At 44.4% G+C, this 26,684-nt stretch overlaps 1 protein-coding gene across 2 annotated transcripts in view; it reads left to right on the top strand.

Moving 5' to 3' along the window:
* YIPF5 (Yip1 domain family member 5) overlaps nt 1-26,684 on the top strand; it is a 145,030-nt gene that overhangs the window by 70,258 nt on the left and 48,088 nt on the right. For both annotated transcript variants that reach the window (XM_078653055.1, XM_078653056.1), the window contains exon 3: nt 8,340-8,512. In XM_078653055.1, the coding sequence (XP_078509181.1) occupies nt 8,340-8,512 (173 nt within the window). The remainder of the gene's footprint in view (nt 1-8,339; nt 8,513-26,684) is intronic.

Below are 26,684 nucleotides of genomic sequence, written 5' to 3' on the forward strand. Positions count from 1 at the left end.
TAACACAATTGATGCCCACATAGAATGGATTATCGACGCTGTCTGCACTTTAAATAACCCCACTTCTGTCTTTTTTGTCACATACAGTTACTGCCCAGTGTCTGTGGCAGGCCGTAAGAATTCTTAAGCTTATTTTTTCCAAAACCACTCCTACTGAAAAGACGTTTCCATGCGTTTTCCTGAAATTAAAGTTTTTTTTTGTTTATTTCTGAGTTACTCAACACCACCGCTCAACTCCACACCACCGCTCAACTCCACACCACCGCTCAACTCCCCATCACCGCTCAACTCCCCATCACCGCTCAACTCCCCATCACCGCTCAACTCCCCATCACCGCTCAACTCCCCATCACCGCTCAACTCCCCATCACCGCTCAACTCCCCATCACCGCTCAACTCCCCATCACCGCTCAACTCCACACCACCGCTCTACTCCACACCACCGCTCTACTCCACACCACCGCTCTACTCCACACCACCGCTCTACTCCACACCACCGCTCTACTCCACACCACCGCTCTACTCCACACCACCGCTCTACTCCACACCACCGCTCTACTCCACACCACCGCTCTACTCCACACCACCGCTCTACTCCACACCACCGCTCTACTCCACACCACCGCTCTACTCCACACCACCGCTCTACTCCACACCACCGCTCTACTCCACACCACCGCTCTACTCCACACCACCGCTCTACTCCACACCACCGCTCTACTCCACACCACCGCTCTACTCCACACCACCGCTCTACTCCACACCACCGCTCTACTCCACACCACCGCTCTACTCCACACCACCGCTCAACTCCACATCACCGCTCAACTCCACATCACACTCTAAACAATACCACTCAGTGCCACATAATTACACGCCACACAATTACACTCTACTGAATACAACATGCACTCCCCACACAATACCACTCAGTGTCACATAATGATATGCTTCATAATTACACTGCGCGCAACACAACATACACTCCAAATACCACTCAGTGGCAAATAATTACACGCCACCTAATTACACTGCACTCAATGCAAAATACACTCCAAATACCACTCAGTGCCACATAATTACACGCCACATGATTACACTGCACTCAATGCAACATACACTCCAAATACCACTCAGTGCCGCATAGTTACACGCCACATAATTACACTGCACTCAATGCAACATACACTCCAAATACCACTCAGTAACACATAATTACACGCCACATAGTTACACTGCACTCAATGCAACACCCACTCCACACAATACCACTCAGTGCCACATAATTATATGCTACATAATTACACTTCACTCAATGCAACATACACTCCACATACCACTCAGTGCCACATAATTAAACACCACATAATTGCACTCTACTGAATGCAACACACACTCCACACAATACCACTCAGTGCCACATAATTATATGCTACATAATTACACTGCACTCAATGCAACATACACTCCAAACAATACCACTCAGTGCCACATAATTACACGCAACACAATTACACTCTCTTGAATACAACATACACTCCACACAATACCACTCAGTGCCACATAATTATATGCTACATAATTACACTGCGCTCAACGCAACATACACTCCACATACCACTCAGTGCCACATAATTACACACCACATAATTACACTGCACTCAATGCAACATACACTCCAAATACCACTCAGTGCCACATAATTACACTCCACATAATTACTCTGCACGCAATGCAACATACATTACAAATACCACTCAGTGCCACATAATTACACGCCACATATTTACACTGCACTCAATGCAACATACACTCCAAATACCACTCAGTGCCATATAATTACATGCCACATAATTACACTCTTCTCAATGCAACGTAAATACACTCCACATAATACCACTCAGTGCCAAAAAAATTACACACCTCATACTTACACTCTACTCAATGCAACATAAATACACTTTATCTGTCTATCTATCACCCTTCTATCTGTCTATCTCTCTATTACCCTCACTCTATCTATCTATCGCCCTCACTCTATCTATCTATCGCCCTCACTCTATCTATCGCCCTCACTCTATCTATCTATCGCCCTCACTCTATCTATCTATCGCCCTCACTCTATCTATCGCCCTCACTCTATCTATCGCCCTCACTCTATCTATCGCCCTCACTCTATCTATCGCCCTCACTCTGTCTATCTATCTATCGCCCTCACTCTGTCTATCTATCGCATCACCACAGCATCACTCAGCACCACCAGAGCATCACTCAGCACCACCACAGCATCAATCTGTGCAACCATTCAACAACAACTGGTTCAAATATGTTCTCTCAATGTTTCAAGCTTCATTATAAATGTCACAAAAAGATGTTAATAGTTCACTTCTGTTCTTGGATTTTCGTCACAATAAAATACAATGAACATAATCTTCACAAAAGTTATTTACAAAAGCTATTGCCATTATAAATTACAATAACTTTTTAAAAGTATTATTTAAAAAAATAAAAGCCATTTTTATTTGTAATATCAATACATCTAAGTCACGTAAATACAACACATATTGCATTACAAATGCTATAGGTGTCACATTTGCAAAAGTTAAAACTATTGGCATTGTAAATGACCAAGCTATTAATTTCGCTATTTTCCAAAGCAACACATAAATTAAAAAATGTGTCATTTACAATACCAACAGCTCAAACTTTCCTAATGCGAGACCTATTGCATTGCAAATGCTTGTTGATTTTGAGAATGTGGTCACCCTAGCTCCATAATGAGTTGTAGGAACATAAGCAGCCTTAAGCTACTTTTGTCACCGAAGTTGAAACAGGGGGTTGTAATGTCGGGACGTATGGCAACATGTTCAATGTAATACCGGGAACTTGAAGGCTGAAAACATTCTAAACATCAAAAAGAGTAGGAAAGATAGATGAATATGAAAAGCAGGGTGTGATGAGACGTGACAGGACTGTGAGCAAATTGTGTACTTGATGCATACGAAAACTGGCGGATAAAAAGGGTCTTAATTTTAGACATAATGTCGCTGCCACAAAAAACAGAAACTACAGTAAAAAATAAAGTTGTAGTCTTGTGGGAATTCCCACTGCCATGGGACCATGGGAAATCAAACATGGTAGTACATTCATGTAGAATTGAAAGGCATTTTGCTACAGATGTGCCCAAATGAATCAATGATATGTTTTATTTTGTGTCAACTTTTACTGCGTTGCTGGCTGAAACAAGAAATGTACTCCCTGATGTACAAGGAGACCGTTTGCAAAATTGTAGTAAACAACTATGCACCGATTATTTGCGACTATTTTACAATGCAGCCTAAGTATTAATAGGCTGAATCACAAAATGTCCATTCTCAGGGCATCACAGAATGACTTGCAAAATGAATGTTAGGCATATCGCTATTTGGTACCTCTTCTTAGGGATTACAAGCACAAGGATAGTGATTTGCAAGGGCAGCAGACCACCATCCCTGTGTTTGCATTTCCACCTGCTAAATCTTTTTCAGTTTTAAAGCAGCCTGTTTTCCTTAAAAAAACAGGTAGTGTTTAAAAAAAAAAATGTTTCATGTTTGGCAAAGCATCGGAAACAGAAGACCGAGGTGCCATGGACCACTTTCTACTTTCCCAGAAGCTGCCAGCACCAATCATAAAGGGGAAGCTGTCCCAAGACGATGCAATACCAAATCGTGAATAGGAAGGAATACACCTTAAAAACTGTGAGTTGGTATGACTCACTAAACCCATTTTCCTAGTCTGAAATGCTTTTCCAACCCTTGAAATTGGTTTTATACATAGAAAAAAATATTGTGTGGTCTCAATCCCCATGATCTTCTAAAACACACAGGTTGCAATTACTTTTTTTTACGTCGGGCCCATTCACGGAAACTGAAACAACCATTCTCACCATCATTCTTGTGTGGATTCACTTGTAAACGTCAGTACATATTGAATTTGATGCACTGAAATCAAGAGTAGAGCGAATACAATTTTGGAATATGTAATGTTTTATTTGGAAATTTTACACAACCATTTCGATTTTGCAAATGGTTGCATAAAAAGTGTTGAATCGGGCTCGATCTTTTTCATGGAATGAGGCGCAATCAGCTTACATCCTGCTCCGATACATTTTGTTGGGAATATCGTAATTGGCATTACATGTCCCTTGTGAAAGGAGAAATTCCTTAGCTTTTAGGACGATATACATATGGCTTGGATATATCCAAATGAATGGACAACTAACTTACTTTCTGAGGGACCTGACCTGGTTGATGCCATTCCTACCGGCTATGCTCTGACTAGGATGGACAGAGTTGGTCGCCGAGGAGGAAGAGTAGGAATCCTGTATAAGGACTCTCTTATCTGTCACACTGAGTCTCTTTCTACTTCCTCAGATCCTTTCCAGGCTTTCTACTTTTCTATTAATTCCTGTCCTTCTGTTTCTTTTTCCGGTCTCTTTTTTTATAGACAACAGGGGCCTAGATCTTCTTTCAGCCAGGATATGATCAAATTGCTAGAGCCGTTTATCGAGAGGCCCAATATTACTCTTCTAGGTGATTTTAATTTCCATTTGGAGAATACGGGATCCAGAAATACTCAGGCTCTCCTGGAAACCTTGGACTCTTGCGGTCTGGCTCAGCTGGTGGTAGGCCCCACCCAACTGGCAGGACATACTCTAGATGGAGTCTTTTCCAATGACCCTAGGCTGAAGGTGGGACCTCCGGTCCCTTTAGCCTGGTCTGACCACTTTGCTGTACCGCTAGATTTGTCCTACCAGTCCCTTCTCTGCCAGATGCTAAGAAGCAGGAACTTAGAAGGAATTTTAAATCTATCAATAACGAGGTACTCTCTCCCTATCTGAATGGGTTGGCGTCTGTTGACTCGCAGGATGTTAACTTGGCTGCTCTTGAACTCGCGTATGCTCTTTCAGGGTCATTGGATACCTTAGACCCTCCTAAACAGCATTATTCAGCGAGGAAGAGTCCCTCGGCTCCCTGGTACTCAGATAGACTCAGGCAGCTGAGACAAGGGTATCGAAAACAGGAGAGGCTCTGGCGGGCCTATCTCGATCCCTTGGAGAAGGAACAACACAAACTCTGTCTAAAGGAATATAAGTTAGGCATTGTGGAGGAAAAGAGGGCTTATTTCTCTAAGGTTACTGCCTCTAAACTCTCCTAGAAACCTTTTTAAAATCATAGACTCCCTATCCTCTCCCCAGGTAGTAAATTCTATAGTGGAATCTCAAGAGCTGTGCGATAACATTTCTGCCTTTTTCCACACTAAGATCTTGGATATTTATGGCACGCTTGAATCTTTAAACTCTGGTATGGGACCTTCTACTCCCCCTGCCTCTTCTGAGGCCGGGAGTCTGCCTGGTGAGCAGCTCTCCAGTCTTCTGTCCTTCCCTCTCTTAACATCTGAGGTGATGACTCAGCTTCTGGACAATAATAAATCGGGCTCTCCCTTAGATTCTTGTCCGCTTAAAGTATTGAAAGCTTGCCGGGAAGCGGTTATTCCACCTCTTATGAATGTTATGAACCGTGCCATTTCGGAGGGAGTTTTTCCCTCCTCATGGAAGATGGCGGTTGTAAAACCTCTTCTGAAGAAACCTGCTCTGGACCTAGGGGTTTTGAAAAATTTTCGGCCCATTTCTCTTCTTCCTGCCCCCGCAAAGATGTTTGAGTCCCATCTCAATCTCCATCTTAGTTCTTACCTCAGGGATTCTGCCCTCTTGGATGTCTCTCAGCACGGCCTCAGGAGACTTCACAGCACTGAAACTGCTCTTACTGCTGTTGTTAACAACATTCGCTCTCAGGTCGACAGGGGCCATACCACTCTTTTGGCCCTGTTAGACCTTACGGCAGCCTTCGACACTCTGTCCCCATCGATATTGGTGTCTCGCCTCAGGGAGATAGGGATCGGAGACCTTGCCCTGAGCCTTCTTGCTTCCTTTCTCAACGAAAGGGAACAGAGAGTGAAACTGGGCCAGTTTCTGTCTGCCCCTAAGCCTGTGCACTGTGGGGTCCCCCAGGGCTCTTCATTGAGCCCCACATTGTTCAACATCTATATGGCCCCACTTGCCAGGGTGGTTAGATCATTTGGGCTGGAGGAGCTGTCCTATACTTACGACACCCAAATAATGGTCTCTCTCACTCATTCCGTGAAGGACTCTGCCCAGAATTTCAGGAGTTCTTTGGAGGCTGTCTCCCAGTGGATGGTGCAGAACTTCCTGAAACTAAACGGGGAGAAAACTGAGGTTTTGATCTTTGGGGGCAATCAGGATATCTGGTCAAGGGATTGGTGGCCGCCCTCACTTGGGGAATGCCCCCTTCCTCGCCAGTATGCTAAGAACTCAGGGTTGCTAATGGACACTGCCCTCTCCTTTGACCGTCAGGTCAATAGGGCCGTTTCCACCTGCTGTGGCATCATTAGGGTTCTCAGAAAGATCGCCAATTATCTTTCCCCTTATGACCGGAAACAGGCTACGGTGGCATTAGTCTCCTCTACGCTGGACTATTGTAACGCCCTCTATTTGGGCGTTAACAACAGCCTTATCCATCGCCTCCAAATGGTCCAGAATGCTGCGGCGAAGATGGTTCTGAACCTCCCTAGATTTGCTTCAGCCTCGGCAGCCCGGGAGAACTTACATTGGCTCCCTATACACTCCAGGATCACTTTTAAAATTCTTTGTCTTTCTCATGGAGCTTTTTACGGTACTGGCCCAGAGGGGATCAAGTCACTCGTTCATCTTTACTCCCCTAGTAGATCCCATTCGTTCCTCCAATAAAAACTTTCTTGAGGTCCCCAGGTTTGTAAGAGCGAAATGGGGAGGTAGAGCGTTTTCCTCTGTAGCACCCAGGCTGTGGAACTCTCTCCCCCCTGAGCTCTTAGGGCAACCTTCGCTCGCTCTGTTCCGTAAGGCCTTTAAAACTTGGCTCTTTTCTGAAGCGTACTTGTAAAGCCGACTGTGTCTGACTATGTGTTGGATGACCTGCTTTCGCGCCTTGATGCCCTTGGGCTAAGTTGCGCGGTATAAGACTCTGTTCATTCATTCATTTATTCACTTTCCTTTCCGTCAAGCATTGCACTAAACTGGTGAGAAAGTAATTTTTTAAGCTACTGCCTTCTAAGACTGCTCCTTTTATCGTTTGTAACTATCATTGGCAACGGCAATAGGTCTGGCTTTAAAGGAATGTTTGTATAGTAAAGTGAAGCATTAGAAGTAGATCATATGGGAGTGGATGTGTATTTGTGTGAGGGCAAAGAAATGTAGAATAATATTGGTGTAGGTTAAAAGATGAGGTTAATATTGGTGTAGGTTAAAAGGTGAAGTTAAAGGTTAAAAGGTGAGGTTAAAATTGCACTGTCGAGCCAATCCAAAAAATCCATGTAGTTTAATGATTGCCTTCCTCCCAGCTGTCCTGCTTCCAGAGAAGAACACCATACATTATCTAGTTATCTAAGACACTTTAATAGAATTACAATGTCATGTGTGTTCCCCTGAAAGTTCAATCTCAGGCAGCTGAATAAATTAACAAAATAATCACAGCTGCAGGGATGGCAGGCACTTTTTTGAGCAAGCACACTAGCTCTTCCCACTTAAAACATGTACTCCTGGCTCCTAACGTGTGGGCGGAGCCAAAGCCCTATCTACTTCCTGGTGATTCTCACATAATTGTCTTACGAAAGCTGCGCTGTCACGGCAGACCATAAAAATGAGCATACAGTTGGAAGATGAGCCATCACCAACCCACATCAGCAGTCGTTTGATGCAGTAGTCTTCTGATTATAGTCACTTTCTGTTCCCCTTGTCACCCCAAACACTAAACATTCTCATGCTATTGAGATAAACTAATGTGTAGGTAATGCAGTTGCTGATGTTTGATTGATAATTGCCATTAGTGTTACCCAAGTATTCCCCCTTGGAAAAGTGGATTTATTTTTGGTGGGTCATCAGATGGGGTAGCAGACCACGTTGCTCTGATCGGAGAGAGGAAGAGATGTGTAAAGTTAGCTCTAGTTAATGTGCCTCTGTTGCTTAAGCCCAAAATTCAGCATTTTTTACTTTTGGAATATTATAAGGCGAGCAGGACGTTTGAAAGCAGAATTCTATGTGTTGGGAAGCAGTGAAGTGTTAAAGGAGTTATCGCTGTGGGATCCTAAGCATATTACTTGAATGTGCATGTCACTGTTTTCTCCACTAATACTTGGCCCATCGAAAATCCATCTGCTAAGTCTGGGCAGGTTAAATATGTGGTCTTTATTTGTAAGCCTTTCACTTTTCTTTTCTTTTTTAATTGAGATTTTGCTTTACTTTTTAGGCAGTACAGTGCTTATGGCTACCCGCAACAAGCCGGGTATGTTCCCCCTGAGATGATGCATCAACAGCAGCCCTACACAGGGCAAATTTACCAGCCAGCAGCGACATACACTCCGACTTCGCCACAGGCTGTCTATGGCAGCAGTTTTGAGGATGAGCCACCTTTGCTTGAAGGTAGCCGTGTGCATGTCTCTGTCACAATTGTGCATTGTTTCGCGTATTTTTGCATTATGTTGACAATCCAGTAATATGATCCCTTTAGAAGCTTTCTTATGCTATTTCTTTAATAAAATCCAGATTTTCTGACCATTAAGGTTGGAAAAAATCTACATTTTGCCTATAAAATGTTTTGCCCAGATATAATTTATATGAACATTGTCCATTGTGAAAGGAGAAATTCCCTAGCGGTTAAGGCAATATTTATATATGGCTTTGATACCTCCAAATTAATGGAGAACCCCCTTACTATTCCCTGCCTTTAAGCATAGCACTAAACTGGCGAAAACATAATTAATTAAAGCTGCTACCTTCTTATACTGCCCCCTTCCACATATGTAAAAAAAACATTGGCAAGCCAATAGGTCTGCCTTTAAAAGAATGTTGTATGGTAATGTTATGCATTAGAAGTAGATACTATGAGAATGGATCTGTATTTGTGGAGGAGCAAGGCACTGTTGAATAACATTGATGTCGTTTAAAAGGTGAGGTTACAGTCGCACTATCGAGCCAAACATAAAAACCCATGTAGCTTAATGACCGCCCTCCTCCCAGCTGTACTGCAGCCAGAGAAAAACACCATAGATTATGTAGTTATCTAAAAAACTTTAGTAGAATAACAATGTGTGTGCCCCATAAAAGTTAAATCTCGGGCACCTGGATAAATAAACAAAATAATCAAAGCTGCGTGTAAGGCATTCACTTTTTTGTGGAAGCACACAACTTCTGCCCACTTAAAATATGTACTCCTGCCCCCAAAATGTGGGTGGTGTCAAAGCCCCATCTCCTTCAGAAGTACAAGGTGGCAAAGATTTTGCTTGTGAAATGTTTTTGCCCAGGCTATAATTTATATGTGCATAAAAAAATATATATAGATCACAACCCGTATACAGAACAATAATAATGTAACCAAAAACAACTTTACATAAGTAAAGCTAACAAGTAACATAGGGAGTGCCTGTAGGAAGAGTGCATCCAAAATTATACCCCTTTATTAATGGAGTGCAATTAAAATGTTTATAAAACACTCCCTCAACAGACGGAAGTCCTACAACGGAGAGTATTACAGCATTTGAAACCTGAATAGGCATGTAACTGGTAAGTTCCTTTCTAGTGCGTTGGATCATAATGTAATAATCCCCATAATGTGACTTGACTATCTTTATCTTTTTTATACATATATCCACCCTAAAAAGGTTTTCTAGCATGCCCATCTTGTATATTAAACTTATCTGATGCGTTTTGATACTAAGTGCAAATCACTTGTTTGCAGAATACCTTGTTTGAGTTACAATTGGCTGAGACCAAGCCCAGTGGTTCTCGTAATCTTCTCAATAATGAAAAAGAAAACAAAATTGCACTGTCAAAAGCAGTTTCTCCTGCTTAAAATTTGAAACTGCCCAGACAACTGAGCAGAAAGCCTACTGACTAATTCTTCGGTTCCATTTTCTAAAGGCTGCAGTGACTGCCTTGTCATCTTGCTCATATCTAGAGCTCAATAGTGATGTAGAGTGACTAGCACTGCTTTTTGTCACCTTTTGAAAGACTATCGTGAGTGGACTGGTTGCACCTTACTTCTTTTTTTTTTTCCTCCATATTAAGAACTAGGTTTAACGCCGTAACCGCGGCGGTTATTCCGCCGCTGTGCGGGCGTTCTAAAGAGCGGGCGGGGCTCCGTCGGCCGTTGGCAGCACCCGCGAGGTAGTGCTGGCCGACGGGAGCACGGAAGGGGTTAAGCATCTAGTTGCGCTATCCAAACAATAGAACCTTGTCTGGGTTCTTACTGTACGTTTTCTTTTGGTTCTCCTTGGAAGGCACTTTTCATACTCTTTCTGTGTGTCATTTTGACGGAATAACATGGTCCCTCTGTGCCTTAATACAACAGCCCTTTTAACCTGTCTTTATGTGTTAAGGCGTTATCCAGCAACAGAGCATGTCCACTCAAGAGTTGCACACTTCTCAGTTTTAGGAGGTAATGTTTTAGTTATACCACATGATCCCAAAATATTTTTTGAGTGCCTCTAGACAAAAAGCTGGTTGGTATTCAGTGACAACCGCAGTCCTCACTTTAAGAAGAACCTTGTCTGTTTTTACTAAAATGTTACTTGTTCTTCAGAATGCCGTATTTGATTAAGAGTAAGTACATCGTCTAAGACAACCAAACGCGTACAACCAGCATCATATTACTAAAATGGCTTCAGATAGTCGCTATTAAAGTCTTTGAATGAGGATTGGAGTATGAAGATTGAAGACCTTGCACCAGAACCCCGCAGCGTGCTTCTATTTTCTGTTTCTTGCTCCTAGGTTTCAATGCACAGACCAATAGATTTACTTTACTTTTGAAACTTTGTCAATTAATATCATAAAAGTACATAAAAACAGGGACATGTGAAAGACTAAAACAGTCTGGATACAGTCGCAATTCATATATTTACGAAAGACCCAAATGAAATAGTTCATTATAAAATTCCATGTATACTTACACAAATATCAGCTTAAAATATGTGCTAAAATACAAATTATCTAGTATTAAGATATGGCAAGGTAAATAGAAATCACCATGTCCAATTATGAGCCCAAGAGCTTCCTTTTTTTCATGCAAGCCCACAGAAATGTTGCTACCAAAAAGCAGTCTAAAGGATCAGGCAATGATTTTAGGATATATAGTGTCCTACTTTAAAATTGGTGCAATATATTCCTTTCTTTCATTCTGGTAAACAACGCAGAAAAATAATAAGTGAAGATCAGTTTGGGGGGGGGATTGCATATCACAGGGACACAGGGTCAGTTCCGGGTGCTTAAACCTTTTCTTTGGGAATCCTAGCATCAAAGGTATCAGGTTCAGATGGAATCTCAGTAATATAAATTTGTGTTGCGGTAAAGAGATATCCACTAGGTAAAAGTATCCTCCCTCTAACGGGGGTGGAGTTAATTGATAAGCCAGGACCGACTGTTTATTATAGTTCTTCTTCCTTCGGGTGTATTGGGCCCTCAGCGTAAATATATCAACCAGCCTCTGCCTTGGCGTCTTTCGGCAGGCAATTGGGTCCTTAAATAATTCTTTCAGCCCCATAGCAGTCAACTTCAGTACTACGTAGTTCAACCTTCCAATTCTACGGTAGTTCTCCATTTTTAGGCAATCTCTTATTATATTTTTTCTCAGGGTCACTGTATCCCTACCAATATGGAGAGCACAGTAGTGTCAGGGCTAGTCTGATTGCATCTGTTATATAGGGTAAGCCCAATTCTGTATGTAATATAGAGTTTGAGTAAGATTGCGGGAGAAACACCAAGGACGTTAAAAATCTGTTCTCAATGGTTTGGAGTGAGTTAACGGGTGCCATAACCCAGATGCCTGACCCATAAGTTGCCGCAGACTTTGTTTTGGCATGGTAAATGTGTTTAGCAGGGACTAGTGGTTTTGCGCCCATCCTATTCGAAAAGGTTTTTATCGCTGTTAGGCTCCTCTCCATTCCCATTGCCCTGCCTTCAACCAACCGTGACCACGTTTGGTTTTTGTCAAAGAGCACCCCTAAGTAAGGGAAGGACTCGACCACCTTGATTTTCTCTGAGTCCATGCAGGGTTTTATCTTGGTCACCACCCCTAATATAATTGCAAAAGCCTTTGTCTGGTTGACTTTCAGGTCCAAAGAGTCTATAAAAGACGCAAAGGCTGATGAGACGTTGGAGCCCTAGCCCTGTTCTGGCGATCAAGACAGCATCGTCGGCGTAGGCCAAAATTGGCAACTGATGGGAATCAGACACAGGGAAATCCAGGGTTGCGCCCACAAGAGCTTTTTCAACACCGTTCGTATAGATGGAAAAGAGGAGCGGGTGAGGATGCAACCCTGCCTTACACCCTGTAAGATTTTAAATGGGCGGCTACATTCCCCATATCATACAGATGTAGAGGTATCGTTATATAGTTGACGAATGATGGGCAGTTCGACCCTATCTCTTCCATTATATAGCAGAGCTTTGGAGTGGAACACGCAGTCAAATGCTGCTGAGGGATCCATAAAGGCGAGATAGATTTTCCCACCCTTTGCTCTAGTTTATTTGTCCATTATTAATGAAAGGTTCAGACACTGATCTACGTAGCCTTTTCTCCGCTGGAACCCATACTGAGGCTGCATTCATATTTTCCTGTCTTGCGCCCAGGCCTCCAGCCTGGAAAGGAGAAGTCGGCCCATGTTTTTTGCTGTTGTCTATAAGCGAAATTGGCCTGTAGTTCTTGTGACTTCCCCTATCTCCCTTTTTTTTAATCGGGGTGAATATGCTGGTGTTCCAGGAGGGAGGAGGGGCTACTACAGCTATATTGTTAAAAATGTTGGTCAATAAAGGGACAAACAAAGGAAGTACGAAGTTCCTCAGTGGATTACCACATTTTTATAATTTGTCTTCCTATGTGGAGATAAAGAGGCGGGTGGTGCTCAAGGAGGAGGGGAATTCCTCCTTTTGGAACTAGGGCCCTCACTCGCCCAGCAAGCTAGGTGTCATGCTTCATCATATGGGCCCATGCTTCATCATATGCCTACAAACTAGACCAACAAAGGAGATAACTATGTCTGATTCATTCACATAACCACCCATACCAATTGCAACACAACTCATTGCATATACCTACTTATGTGCCCATGTGATAAAAAGTATGTTGGGATGACAATGAGAACAATAAAGAGGATATCAGAACATAAGAGTAATATCCTTTTTAACATCTATGTCCAACCCCTAGCTCTATTAGCAAAAAGTAGAGGGTTGTCATTGGTTTCTTATGCCGATGACACCCAATTAGTTATCGTCTTTTCAAAAGAGTGTCAAGATAATATTTTTAAATTTAAAGAGGACCTCCTAGCCATTGCTGACTGGATGACTGCAAACTGCTTACAGCTTAATGCTGCCAAGTCAGAAATACTTGTGATGGGAAGAGACAGGGCTCTCTGGTCTGACAAACTAAAACCTGCACCTCTGCCAAAAAAGGCAGTAAAGAATTTAGGCTTTTTTAATAGTGAGCTCTCATTTGACGCACAATTAAAGGCCTTAGCGGGATCATGTTTCGGTCTCCTGAGAAGGCTGAAACCTCTACTTGGCTATTTTTCACCCACGGTCGCCAAACTATTCTTCAAGCCACAATTCAATCGAAGCTGGAATATGGGAATTCACTTTACCTAGGTGCCAACAAATCCTGTATCTCTCGTCTCCAAAGAATTCAGAATGCTGCAGCTCATGCCCTGCTAGCACTTCCTAAATCTTGTTCAGTTGCGAACCTTCTGCCTAAACTTCTTTGGCTGCCGATATCTAAAAGAATTCACATCAAGACTTTGTGTAGCCCACAAAATTCTGACACAACAAGGACCGCCGATCTTAGCGGATCTTCTGGTCCAATATATGCCAAATCGCCCCCTGCGCTCAGCCAACTCTGGCTCAGTTTGTATCCCCGATTTCAAAGAGCCAGAGCAGGTGGCCGTTCTTTCAAGGTCCATGCAGCGCACCTCTGGAATTCCCTTCCGATCTCAATTAGAGGACTTCAAAACCACTTGGCATTTCGAAAGGCCATAAAGACCTGGCTTTTCCCTGCGTAGGTTACTTCCTTGGGTTGGAGTGGTCGAGTGGCATTTGTGTGAGTAGCGCTGGGACGCCTCGTCACTGGAGCAGCTATGCGCTGTATAAATTTCAGAAAATAAATATCCGTTACTAGAAATTGACAACAAAACTTTACACACACTTCAAAGAACAGGAGCACCCTCCTGAGAGCTTAAGCTGGCTGGTCTTGGAAGCATACCCTAAAATTACCCAATCTGCCCTCTTCAGGATAGAGCAAAGATGGGTACATCGTCTTGGTCTACAGTACCAGGGACTCGATGACGAAATCCCATGGGGCTTGCTGACCTAAAACCTTCATGGTTATCACAGTGCTACATACCCTACTTTAGAGACAGAAGACATGAGTGGCAATGATCTTTTCCCTCCTGCGTAGATATCCATAACAAAAAAAATCTTTTTAGCTCAGCCTGTTTGCATCCAAAGATCACCTTTAGCCCCCTTGGTTTCTCCATCTAGAACCACCTACTTTAGCACAATAAATTATGCAGGCCACATATTTTTGACAAATATTTCGGACCCTGAACCCTGACACACATTCCGGGTCTGGCCTGTTACTGAATTAGTATACACACCAAGATGGCCGAAGAATTATCTACAGTTTTTGCCATTGCCCGCCAATGTTCCCTCTAATTTGTTTCCTCTGTGTACGGCAGTATAAGGTCTTTGTGCGCTGCAACTAAGGCTATGTGCGCCGGGAACCAGACCGCGCGTGTGGGTGCAGCGTTAAATATCACTCCAAACTTTTACTTGAAAAGTGAAAAGAGAGTGCATTTCCACACATGTAGTGCCACATGAAGTGTCTTAAGGCAGGTTTTCAATATACAGGCAATGACATGAATTGGTTACACAGGCAAGTACACTTTGGGTTTAGAAAAGCACAGGACTCCAATGGTGGTACCGTAATACCATTTAACTAAAGATCCTCAACTCGAGCACTGTTCATAGGGTGGGGAAATGTTGGGAGCCTGTGCAAGATCACGTATATACAAAATTACGTAACATGTTTACAATTTGATGGGCAAGCTACGGAGTCAAGTCTGGCTTTCCCGTCAGAGATAGTTTGTCACCAGTCTGAAAACAAGCCCCCTACAGCAAGTCGTCGTAAACAACTTCAGGGTTAAAGTAACTTGTGGTAAAGTCGCACTCGGGGTAGTGAATGCTTTGCAAAGGCTGGTCGTTGTTGAGATTGCGAAGTAAAGGAGGTTTCCCGTGTTTAATATGTCTGCTAGAGAGAGTTGTTTGTCTAGTTGCAGTTTTGACTCATCATAAAGTAGTACAGATGGGTTAATATAGCTGTTACAAAAATGTGTATGAAGTGTCAAAGAGCTGCTTGCAAATTGCATGGTATAGGTTAAAGAGTTACTAATGATGGTTAAAAGGGTTGGTTTGGGTAGAAATACATTCTTATTAGTAAAGACAACCCTAACCACTCCAGTACATTTTAACCCCTAGACTTCACCTGCAACCACTGGCTCAAATTAAGCACTAGCAACACAGTCTGTTTCCTTCTGCTAGGGTTCTAATTGAGTTTCAGGTTAGAACTTTGAGGTATGAGTTCTGGCCTCCGCATTCAACCCCTTTATGAAAATACTAGCAGCCCGTCCCGACGTTGTCCGGATATCCCCGCTGTTACGCTGACTCTCCTCAACCTCTTGAGAGTTCAGTGCATGACAGCGTGCACGCGATGCTGTGCGTGTGTGAAAGAGCAGCCTGTATTGGGTGTTGTGATTGGTGCTGTGGTTCCTAAGATTACCCGCCTCAAAGGTTTGGGCTCTCTCTTTATAATATTAGTATAGATAGTGTTTGGCACAAGCCGCGATCCAAACCACCAGCTGCACAGGATTTAGGGCAAAACAGAAAAAAGAGTTCACATTGATGATTTTATAGCTCCAAATCCAAACTACAAGTAATGTTTGTATTTACCCGTGTTTTATATTGCAGGACAAATATGTGATAGTATTTTCAAGGCACATTTTATTTGTTCTTAAAAAAATAACATACATGCTTTTTAAAATTAGATGAATATATTGAACCACATTCTGCCTGCAAAGCTAATAAAGACAGCATCCGCTTTACAACTACTTCATTTAAATAAATACTGTCCTGCGTTTTCATTTTTTCTTTGTTTTGGGATTGAAATGCAGAAGACCAAAAGGTTCTGATTTAAATATCCTTTACCTTTTGGAAAATGATACAAATGGCTCGTGCCTTTGCGTCCTCAAATATGGAAGGCCTCAAGGTATCTCTATTTCAAACATATGACAATAAGCAGCAAGAGCCTAGCGCCAATAATGGTCTCACTCTCTTCTTTTGTTGCCTGCTAGTGATGGTGATAGCTGGTCACTGCAGGATAACGACACAGTGATGGCTGGTAGCATAATTAATCCATACAGGGCAGGAGGGCTTTGGCCTATCATTGGAGAGGGTGCGGCACAGAATATTTAAAGAATTACAAAAATAAATCGCCATAAACAGGAGACACAAGTAAGAGGGCACAATAAAACAAGTATGAAGAAAAGTAATGGATGTTGTAGAAGCACTAGAGTATAGGTAGCCTAAAAATGAAGGTGTCCGTCCGTAATGCAACCGATGCTTATGTAAAGCACTCTTATACCTTCGGATCGAGTTAGCGCTATGTAAAACTGCCAAAGGCCCACAATCTGCTCCGCAGCCCAGCACTAATAAAAGAAATGCAGTCAGCCCTGCCAAGTGTCACGCATCAGGCGTGAGACTATTGTATTTCAGTGTGGTGGTCCGCATCACCGCACTGAAATGGAAAGTCGCGCATTATAGAGCCTCTCACAGCTGTCAAGCGGAGTGTCTATGATCTATACACACCATGCTGAAAGCTGTGAGAGTGGTGCGCGATGCTCCCTGCATACTTAGGAGCTGGCTGGGCTCATCTGCGCTAGCGCTGCTACAATGTAACACTACAGCCGCACGATAACTGTGACGTCAGAGAAGTCACTGTCAGTGCGCCCAATGGCTACTGTGGAGACAGTGTGTGAGTTTTTTAAAGAGGCCAGACTCATTTTAATAGGCGCGTAGCCGCGGCGCGAGCGGAGCAGGAGGCATCTGCAAGTTAATCATCCTGCAGCGCTTTGCGATAGCTCCTTGTGCCGGAACATTTATAATTTGAAATATCCTCAAAGCTTATTACTTTGCAGGCCCCCTCCAAAATCCTCTATTGGCCAAGGCGATAACACACTCATTGGGTCTCCTCTGTGTCACAAGTGGGCCCTCAAGGTAAAGAGGAAAGAGAATCTGCGCAGGCTGAGGCATTGATAGAGGCTGCCTGGTGAATGTGCCGGGCGGGTGAAGCAAATGTGCCCGGGCCACAACTGCCAGCCCTTGTTGGCGCCCAGAGACGAGGTACAGCCCGCAACATGAAAAGAGAGGTGGGGGACCAGTGATCAGCTCCGGTCCTGAAATAGCATGTGCGATAAGAACACCAAGCGGCGGCATTTGCTCAGCTCAGTATGGTTAATAGCATTGCAGTTGGACGCGTTGATGTCACTACCGCGGCGGCACCTGTATTATATTGAGCATTATGTATCCTGGATTAAGTCAACCCAGCCCCAGCAGCGTCAACAGTGGCTGTCTCACAGTCATGAGCCAGACCAGGTAGATGGCGTTGGTTACCTGCATAAGTCCAAATCGCTGCCGTCTGGACACACAGGGGTGCCCTTTTGCCATGGACCCGACACGCCTGAAAACGTCCACCAACAAAGTAAGTGCCTAAGACACTGAGCCGGTATAATAATCTTAATTAAAAATGTGTTGTGCTGTCAAACATCAAACATAATATAGAACAAAAGTAGCAGTTTGTATTTTAATTTAACAGAATGCTTTTTTCCTGGCTGCATATTTAACTTGTGCTTTGCAGCAGTTAAATTCATAGAGGTTCTCATTACTAAAATGGATGTTGTTTCTGATATTTGTATATTTCCCTCGTCTTCTTTGCTTGATTTAGCTCGCAAGAAAGTGTCACTCAGAGGCGTAGCTAGAGCTTCTGGCGCCTGGGGCTATCCCTCAGATTGCTGCCCATGGCAGGGGGGAGGGAGGGAGATGGTGGGGGGTTACTGGGGAAAAAGGACTGCAAGCACTTTAAAGAGGTCCGAGAGGCACGTAGTATCGCCGCTAATAGTTACCTCGATCATGCAAGTTACATGCACATACAGGACACAGTCCAAGGCTACACAGTAGATAGGAAGGCACATCTTTTATACCTTTCACCAGCTCTCTCTGTGTTTTTCACTTTTCAAAGTAAGCAGGGGATGCAGTTGGCACTTAGAGCCACTGCTGTTGGTGCCCTACATCAGGCAATACATAAGGGATGCCCGCCGCCATTCTGTTGCGGCAATCGATCGCACTGGTGTGCCTGCTCCCATCCTGCTGTGGCCGCCAGTGGTTCTTGGCAATCACTCAGGCTTTTGGGCATTAGATGAAACTGACAGCGTTTGCATCATCGTAGAGGCCCGGCACAGATTGATGAGTGCGCCCTACCCTGCGCCCTACGCCTGTCAACAGTGGGTGCTCTGGGGGCTCTGGCCTGGAATCGATTCTTCCCTGACGTGGCATTGCCACCGGTGGATGACTTATTTAATTATGTATTATCTTGCACAGTCCTGGTGAACTTGTAAGGACAGTGCTTCTTCTGGTTTGAAAAGTTTACTAATCTTCAATAATTGTATTCATATATTTTGCAAAACATTTTAGTGTTGACAACCTACCATACACTTTTTTTCCGCAAACATCATAATGTGCAAATTTGTTTTACAGCATACCACATTGTTTCTAAGCTTTTATGATAATTAGACAACAGTGAATATGTGCAGTGGAATTTTGTACCAACACTTCCGCATATCAACCCATGCAAAAGAGACATTTCCACCCACGTGCCACTACTGTGTTTGCTTCTTGGATCCCTGGTGCCGCAGTCCCAGTGCTGGATGCTGGGGCTGCCTGGCTGGCACTCTTACAGTGACCCGCAAGTTTCAGCCATGTCAGAATTGAGCTTTATCCGTCTTGTGGCTCATTTTGAGTTTCCCAATATCATATTTTAATAATTTCACACCTGTTATTATCATTACCATGGGGGAGTGGTAATTACTACAAGCAATATTACTTCATTGCTTTGAGCTTTCCATTTGGAACGAGGCATAATATAAGTGTGAATTGTGCACTGATTCCCACATGGTTCGCCTTTTTTGGAGCAGTTTTCTATGATCAAATTTTTCAACTTGTCGATTAACTTTAACTTCCAATGACAAAAGTTTAGGTGGCCACAAGATGTTGCCAATTCTCAGTATCTATTAAAGCAAATTGGCTGCATTTGGGGCAGGTAAAGACTTTCAAATATTTCTTATGCACGGAATTACACCCACGCAACCTCTGTTTGTACCTGTGTTTTTTAATTCATAGGCCTTTAAGTATGCATTCGCCCAGAAGTAGTCTGCTGGCGATCTGATGTAGATTTAATGTTCAAGCATTGTTTACCTCTGGTTTTAGTTGCAATAAAATGAAACATAAATATACGGTATAAATATACGGTCATTGGTAGAACTGTATCTGGGGTAGCCTCCAAATACTTGAAGCAAACAAAAAATAATCGGCCATTTAAATAGTGTAGAAATGATAATGTGTATCCATGCATATAATACATGTTATGTTTTTTAAATGTACCCATTACATTTTTGCTTTGATGCATTTTTATGGTGCAAGTAAAAAAAAAAAAAAAGAAAAAAAACAACCTTAAACTAAAAGGCACTGCCAAGGAGGGTGTTAACTAGTATGCTATTTGGGCTTAGTTTTTAATTGAGAGCTTATTTCGTGTTATTTCGTATTTTCACATTAGTTTTGATTTTACAAATCAAATTGTTTCTCTTTGGGGTTTTGCTTAGAGATTACTGAAAATACAGCAAAACGTGTGTGAAATAAAAAGCTGGCAATGAGCATCCTCTGACAGCCTGGAATTTCTGACAGGCTGACAAAAGTACTAAACGTTCCCAAATAATCATGCTCACAACATTTTGAGTTATTTGGTTTAATATGCTACCCGCCCCCAAAACTAGTGCCGCCTATCTCCGCCACTGGTGTCACTCCTAGTCATTGAAATGTCACTCATAATTCGTCTAAAAATATGACTGTCACACATAGCAATCTGAAACCTTGGAAGCTGTGCGCAGTCTCAAACACGTGTGTTTTCAGAATCCTGAAAGCACACGTCGTGCTTGTTGACTTTCTGCATTCCTTTTCCTAATAGTGCACGGCTGCAAGGCTGATTGTGGGCCTTTGAAATAGTATTCATGTTAATTGCAGCGCCCGTGTGCTCTGAAATTGACATGAATACTATCTCAAAGGCCCACATCAGCCCCGCAACAGAGCACTCTAAAGAAAAGAAATGCAGAAAGTCAACAAGCACGACGTGTGCTTTCAGGATTCTGAAAACACACCTCGTGTTCGTTAACTTTATGCATTATTTTCCTAATGGTGCACGGCTGAGGGGCTGATGTTGGCCTTAGAGATAGTATTCGTGTTAATTGCAGCGCCATTGTGCTCTGTAATTAACATGAATACTATTTCAAAGGTCCACATCAGCCCCGCAACAGCGCACTCTTGAGAAAACAAATGCAGAAAGTTAACCAACAACGATGTTTGTTTTCAGAATCCTGAAAGCACACGTCGTGCTTTGGATTTGCTGCTTTAATTTTCCTATTGGTGCTCAGCTGTGAGGCTGATGTGGGCCTTTGAGATAGTATTCATGTTAATTGCAGAGCACAATGGCGCTGCAATTAACACTAATACTATCTCGAAGGCCCACAACTGTGCACCATTAGGTAAATGAATGCAGCAAGTGAATGCCAGCCCTCCGTAACCCCACAGGCAGTAAGGGAGACACTTAACTGCCGCTCGTGTCACCATTGTCTCTTCCTGCCTCCCGCAACCAGGAAATTACCGTATTTTGCGTCGCTCGCGTTTTAAAAGCGGTGGCGCGAACGGCCTTTCAGGGATCTCTGCCTGCTAAATTCAGGACACTGCGTGCTCCGGGTGACCGCGGTGCACGCACCTTATTGGGAACAGTGCTGCCCGCCCGTATTTTTTATGAACCCCTAAGTTGGTTGGGTGTGCCACCGAGCACCACCAGCTCGAATTTAACTGTGCAGATCCTATAATCTATGTGGCCTTTTATTGAATCAGTATACACTCCAAGAGTTTAACTGTGCAGACCCTACAATCTGGCCTGTTACTTAATTAGTATGCACTCCAAAATGACTGAATTATCTAGAGTTTTCGTCACTGCCCGCCCGTGATTTATAAAACCTCCAAGTAGTTTGGGTGTGCCACCGTGGACCACCATCTCGAAATTAAATACTGCAGATCCCACAATCTGACCTCCATGTGGGCTACTATTATGTAACTCTACATACTCCAAGATGGCCTACTTGTTTCACGTCTTTTCCACAGCGCGCGAACTGACGATACACAGCTAAACTCAATTCGCTTCCCCCCCCCTCCCCTTACGCCAAGCTTGGTTGAGTACTTGTTGTGCCCCTGCACCTTGACCGATTACCATCCTGGCTTCAACGGAACGGGGTAGGTGCAGCACGATGCTTCTACGAGGAGCTGGGGAGTATTTCGAGCGTTTCTGAAAAGAACCCCAGTCTATGGCGACGACGGAGGTAAGCGGGCTGAAAACAAGGGATGCCCTGTCGGGGTCTGAACACCGCAACTCTTTTCATTTTGATTAGGACCTCCTTTTCGGGTTCTCTATGGGGTGTTTCTCCCTGCCCGGGTGTACTGTGGCTTTCCTCCTCATGGGGGTTTCGCTGTGCAGCCGGTGAGGAGCTTGACATTCCTAGGAGCACGCCGTATATATAAGGGGGCACCGATACCAAGGGAAAGGACGGGCGTACAAACTTCACATAACAAATCGTCCTACCCTAATCCTTGGCGCAGCCACGGGATGCTGAAAGAGCATTTTGAATCTATTCCCTGCTCTCTGACCATGGCAATCCCTTTTGTGTCTTTTCACCCTATTAAGACATCCCAGTTCTGATGTCTAGATTCCGCTGTAGTTGATGAAGCGCAAACCTCAAACTAGTTATGTGAGTCACATAATGTGATTGCTTTCTGCCTCATGACAATTAGCTCACCACCACTTACTATTTTACCAGCCTGTTCTTCACTATTAGTTCTTTTATATGGAGTCACTTGGATATGTTGTTGTTCACTTAGTTTTTAACCACCACTCTTCACGTGCATTAGTGAGCACTATCTCTCCAGCACACAAGTAGGCATGAATTGTGTTGCAGTATCAGTATTACAGAATGTTGAGTGAACGTGTGGGGGATCCCGCTTGTTCTTAAACAAACTGTGTCGCATTGATCTTTTTCCTATGCAGGTTGTGCCCTGAAGTACTCGGGTTCCACTCCCGCACCATCATACAGTGGTAGGTAGGTTACACCATACCACATTTGTCGATAGTTATTACCATAGGTCCTGATGAATTGCCACTAGATCACTTTGACTAAATAAGGCGTGAAACATGTTGTAGGAGAGTAGGGTCTGCTTCCTATGGTCACCCCCACTTTTTGCTGTGATTTTCTGTTTTTTCGACTTTAGTGTGGCTGTGGGCCTGCTAATTAGACCCACAGCCCAGCTTTTCTTTCTCTAAATTGATACCATGTACTTTAGGTACATACCTGATTGGGTATTGGGTCACCTTTGTGAGCCCCTGTATAGTGTACCATAGGTACCCAGGGCATAGGTGCATCCAAGGCCTACCAGAGGCTGCAGCATGTATTATGCCACCCCTGGCTGGCCATCCAAACTGACACCACAGGCTGATCACTCAGCCTGGGCAAGGTGGTGTAATCAGCCCTTGCTTAGATATAGTATACCTATATCTACCCTTATATATAGACACATATGTACCTATAAGTCACTCCTATGGCAGGCCTTAGCAATCCTGGAGGCAGAGTGCTTGGATTTATGTGAGAGGGTGCCCCTCTGCAGCTTTCGGAACCATGTCCTTATTGCTGTTCTATGATATAGCCATACCATATACTCTTAAGTGCATTATAATCCTCGCGGTTAATGCTAACTTTGCTTTGGATTTATCAAAACATGTCGTGTAAGGTGTCAAACACTTTGGAATACTACCCCCCCCCCCCCCGCCAATTCTGGGGGCGGGGGTAGCATTTCACCCTTCTAGAGGGAGAAGATATGTTGGTTACTTCTTTACCCGGTTAAAGTTAAACAGATCCTCAGCATCACAAAATGGATGCTGCTGCCACAGACACGAGTCTGACCTCCTGCTGCTGGACGAAACTCCGGCAGGGGAGGCCTGGACAATAGGTTTCCTGCCTTGGGAGGTGCTAGCACCTCCCCAGACAGGCTTTTAGTGTATTGGGGCAGGGAGGGCTGCAAAATGAGACACTGCCTGGGGCACACAAGGTGCCCCATGCATTGCCTGGTTCAAACCAGTTGCTGGGGCACTCCAGCCCCAGCTCCTGCGCGAAACTGGACAAAGAGAAAGGGCTGTAACCACCCCCTTCTCAGGGTCCACCCATAGGAGGGACCTAGCAGGTAATCCAGCCCCTTAGTTTGGTATTAAGTTAGGAGCTGTGTCTAAAGACATCAGATTACCCTGGAAAGAAACTACGAAACAGAACTCTTGGACTTCGACATTCTATGCTGACTAGAAGACTGAAGAAGATCTCCCTTGTGGTCAAGGAGTGACCACCCTGTCAAACAGGCACCACCAGTAACTTGCCGGTTTGCTTAGTCGACACTCCCGACGGAACCAGACGACTCAGCTACTCCGGACTGGACTTCCAGACTTCTTGGACTCCGACCCACATCCACAGCACAGCTGAGACCCTTGGCGGACACGAGAGACATGGGACCAGACTCCCTGGACATCCTACAAATTGCTAACTGCATCGACTCCTGAGGTAACTCGCAGTTGTGCATTGGGGCACAAAAAGCCCCAGACCTGAGCGACATCTGCACCAGAGCTCAGCCCTCCACACTCCACGAGTGCCGCGTGGGGCCCGCTCCTGCATTTCAGCTCGACGCGTCTTCCCAGTTGCTAGCCCGTTGGCTAGTGAGCCCCCTGAAGACGATCCTTTTAATTTTCAACGCTTGCCTGGTTGCTCTGGGCTTGCTCTAGCATCCTTCCAAAAGAGAAGCTCCTCAGACCTTGCTGGTCTGACCTGAAGCGAATCTTCACTTCCTGCGTGGGTTGCGGTTACCAAGGCTTGTTGGCTCCAATCCGGATACCGACACCGCAGTCAAAAGCCTTCGTGAGACAGCTCGACTACAGCTCCTGGTCCTCGTGGCTGCAGAGACAAGCTTCACCTCTTCACCTGTTTGCATTGAGACATCACCTGTTAAATATTAGCGATGTGAACATTACCGGCGCCATCTTGTCCCACTTAGGCCTCTGCGAGCGCGTAAGCGTCAGCCATTTTAGACACTGTGGCCATTTCGTAACATTGCCGATCGCCTGTACGTCTCCCCGACCTCGCAATCATCCCCCACGCGCTGGCAGCCCCCAAGCACACATGCTAGAGTCATAAAGCATCCTCAGCGCAACCCTGCCCCGGAGCCACTTCCCGTGCCGAGCCCACATGCCCTTTCATCCCTTGCGCACGAACAGGCCCTTCGGAAATCTCCTCCCCTGCACCTGGCTGTTTGATCCGATCCCAGGCCATAACCAACCCCTACGGATACAGTTTATTGCCCCCGTACAGTAGGATTTCGCCTCCCATCAAAGGAGCCGGAATTAATCAATGCCACAACCCCGTGAGATCCGACCGATTGCGCGTATTTCAGCTCCTGCCGATATGCCCAGCTGTGCGATAGCAATCACCTATTGAAACCGGTGTGGGGTAGAGTACTGTTGATATGTGTGGGAACGGGCCTGAAGCGGGGATTCCAAAGATGGTTTATAATGCATCAAAGTAATGTCAGGAATGTGTTACACTGCAATAAAGAGATAAAACTGTGTATAAAAGGCCAGGCCACAGAGATGCAGTTAGAGCACCTCGAGACGACGCCCTGCTTGTCTGACCTGACGTGCTTTCCTACGAAGAATAAATCCGTTTCCTGCTTTCCAATTTCCAGCGCCCGCCTCTTTATTTGATAACTACCGATTGAATTAGAGGCGACTAATGCCAAGCAGTGCTTGAGGATATCTGGGGAAAATCTGCTTTTTCATCAATTGGCGTCCCAACGCGGGGCCCATCAGCGACACGTGGGTCCAGTGAGAGAGGTCCTGACGATAGAGTGAACGACTGCAACGATCGGGAAGAGCTCCCTGCCGATAGACCCTCGTCTGGCAGCCGATCATCCGACCTTCACCGGTTCCGAACGGACCTCTCTGGAGTGATCTACGGTCCTGACTGGGATCCCACAGGAGTGCCGCGGCAACAACGGAGAATAGAGGACGATCGGGCTCTGGAAGTGGAAGACAAGAAACAGTCCATACGGTCCGGGTAAGGTCGTGCAGCACGACTGTTTTTGATTGATTGATTGATTGTTTGGAAAATACTACTATTACTTATATTTATTGGTTCGTTTAGCCTTCGTTGCTACTCAACATATTGGTTACTTATATTTATTGGTCCGTTTACCCTTCGTTGCTTCTCGACATATTGGGTCTCTTTGAGATATTCTCTGTTTGCAAACAACGAAGAATAGAAATATTCCGTCTAGTCTTTGCAGGTAGTGAAGGATAGGTAGTGCGGACCTTTGTCCAACATTATTTGAGATCTTCACTTGTCCGATATACGCCATGCCTATCTTCTTCCCACTGATTGGAAATTGGTTCAACCCGGACCATTTATTAGAGGTAGATCATCCAGCTCCACTGGAAGGCACCCCTAATAAGGACATGTATGTTAGATATTGACTAGTCGCCGTAGCTTACAGTAAACTATGGCATAAAAATACTAAGAGATCGAGAAAGTCAGTGGCCACTGATGGGATCTTTTGACCTCGCTAAAATCGAAGCGCTAGAGATAGCCCTTCGCAAAAATAAAACCACGCCAACCATGCTTGATAGTCTCGGCATGTGGCGCAAAGAAGCAACGCAACGTAAGAAAAGAGACGAAGCAAAAATCGATAAAGAACTACGAAAAGCAGCTCACTTAGCCGGTAGAAAGTTGGAAGATGTAAAGGAAAGGGAAAACGCTAGAAAAGAACGAGAATCCGAAACCTCAGGCCAATGCCCTGTTAGAACACCGTCAGCGCTTTACCCTGAGCTCCCATCAAAGCAAAGGACGGACGATGATTTACTCTTAGGTCCCCCAATCATCTACATGCCTCCTCCTTATGCCCCTACCCATCCCTTAGTACAGCACCTAGAACCCCAGAACTTACTGAAGGTAGTGCCAGGGCCTTGGTACCCACGGCCTTCGCGCCGACCGAGCCTCTCGTACTAAACTCCTCATCAAAAGGCACCTCAGAAAAGATTGAAACCCAAGAGAAAGAACCGGCGAGAATTCCCCGTTTGAGC

The sequence above is a fragment of the Lissotriton helveticus genome, chromosome 7 (assembly GCF_964261635.1).
Source record: "Lissotriton helveticus chromosome 7, aLisHel1.1, whole genome shotgun sequence".
Lineage (NCBI taxonomy): Eukaryota > Metazoa > Chordata > Amphibia > Caudata > Salamandridae > Lissotriton > Lissotriton helveticus.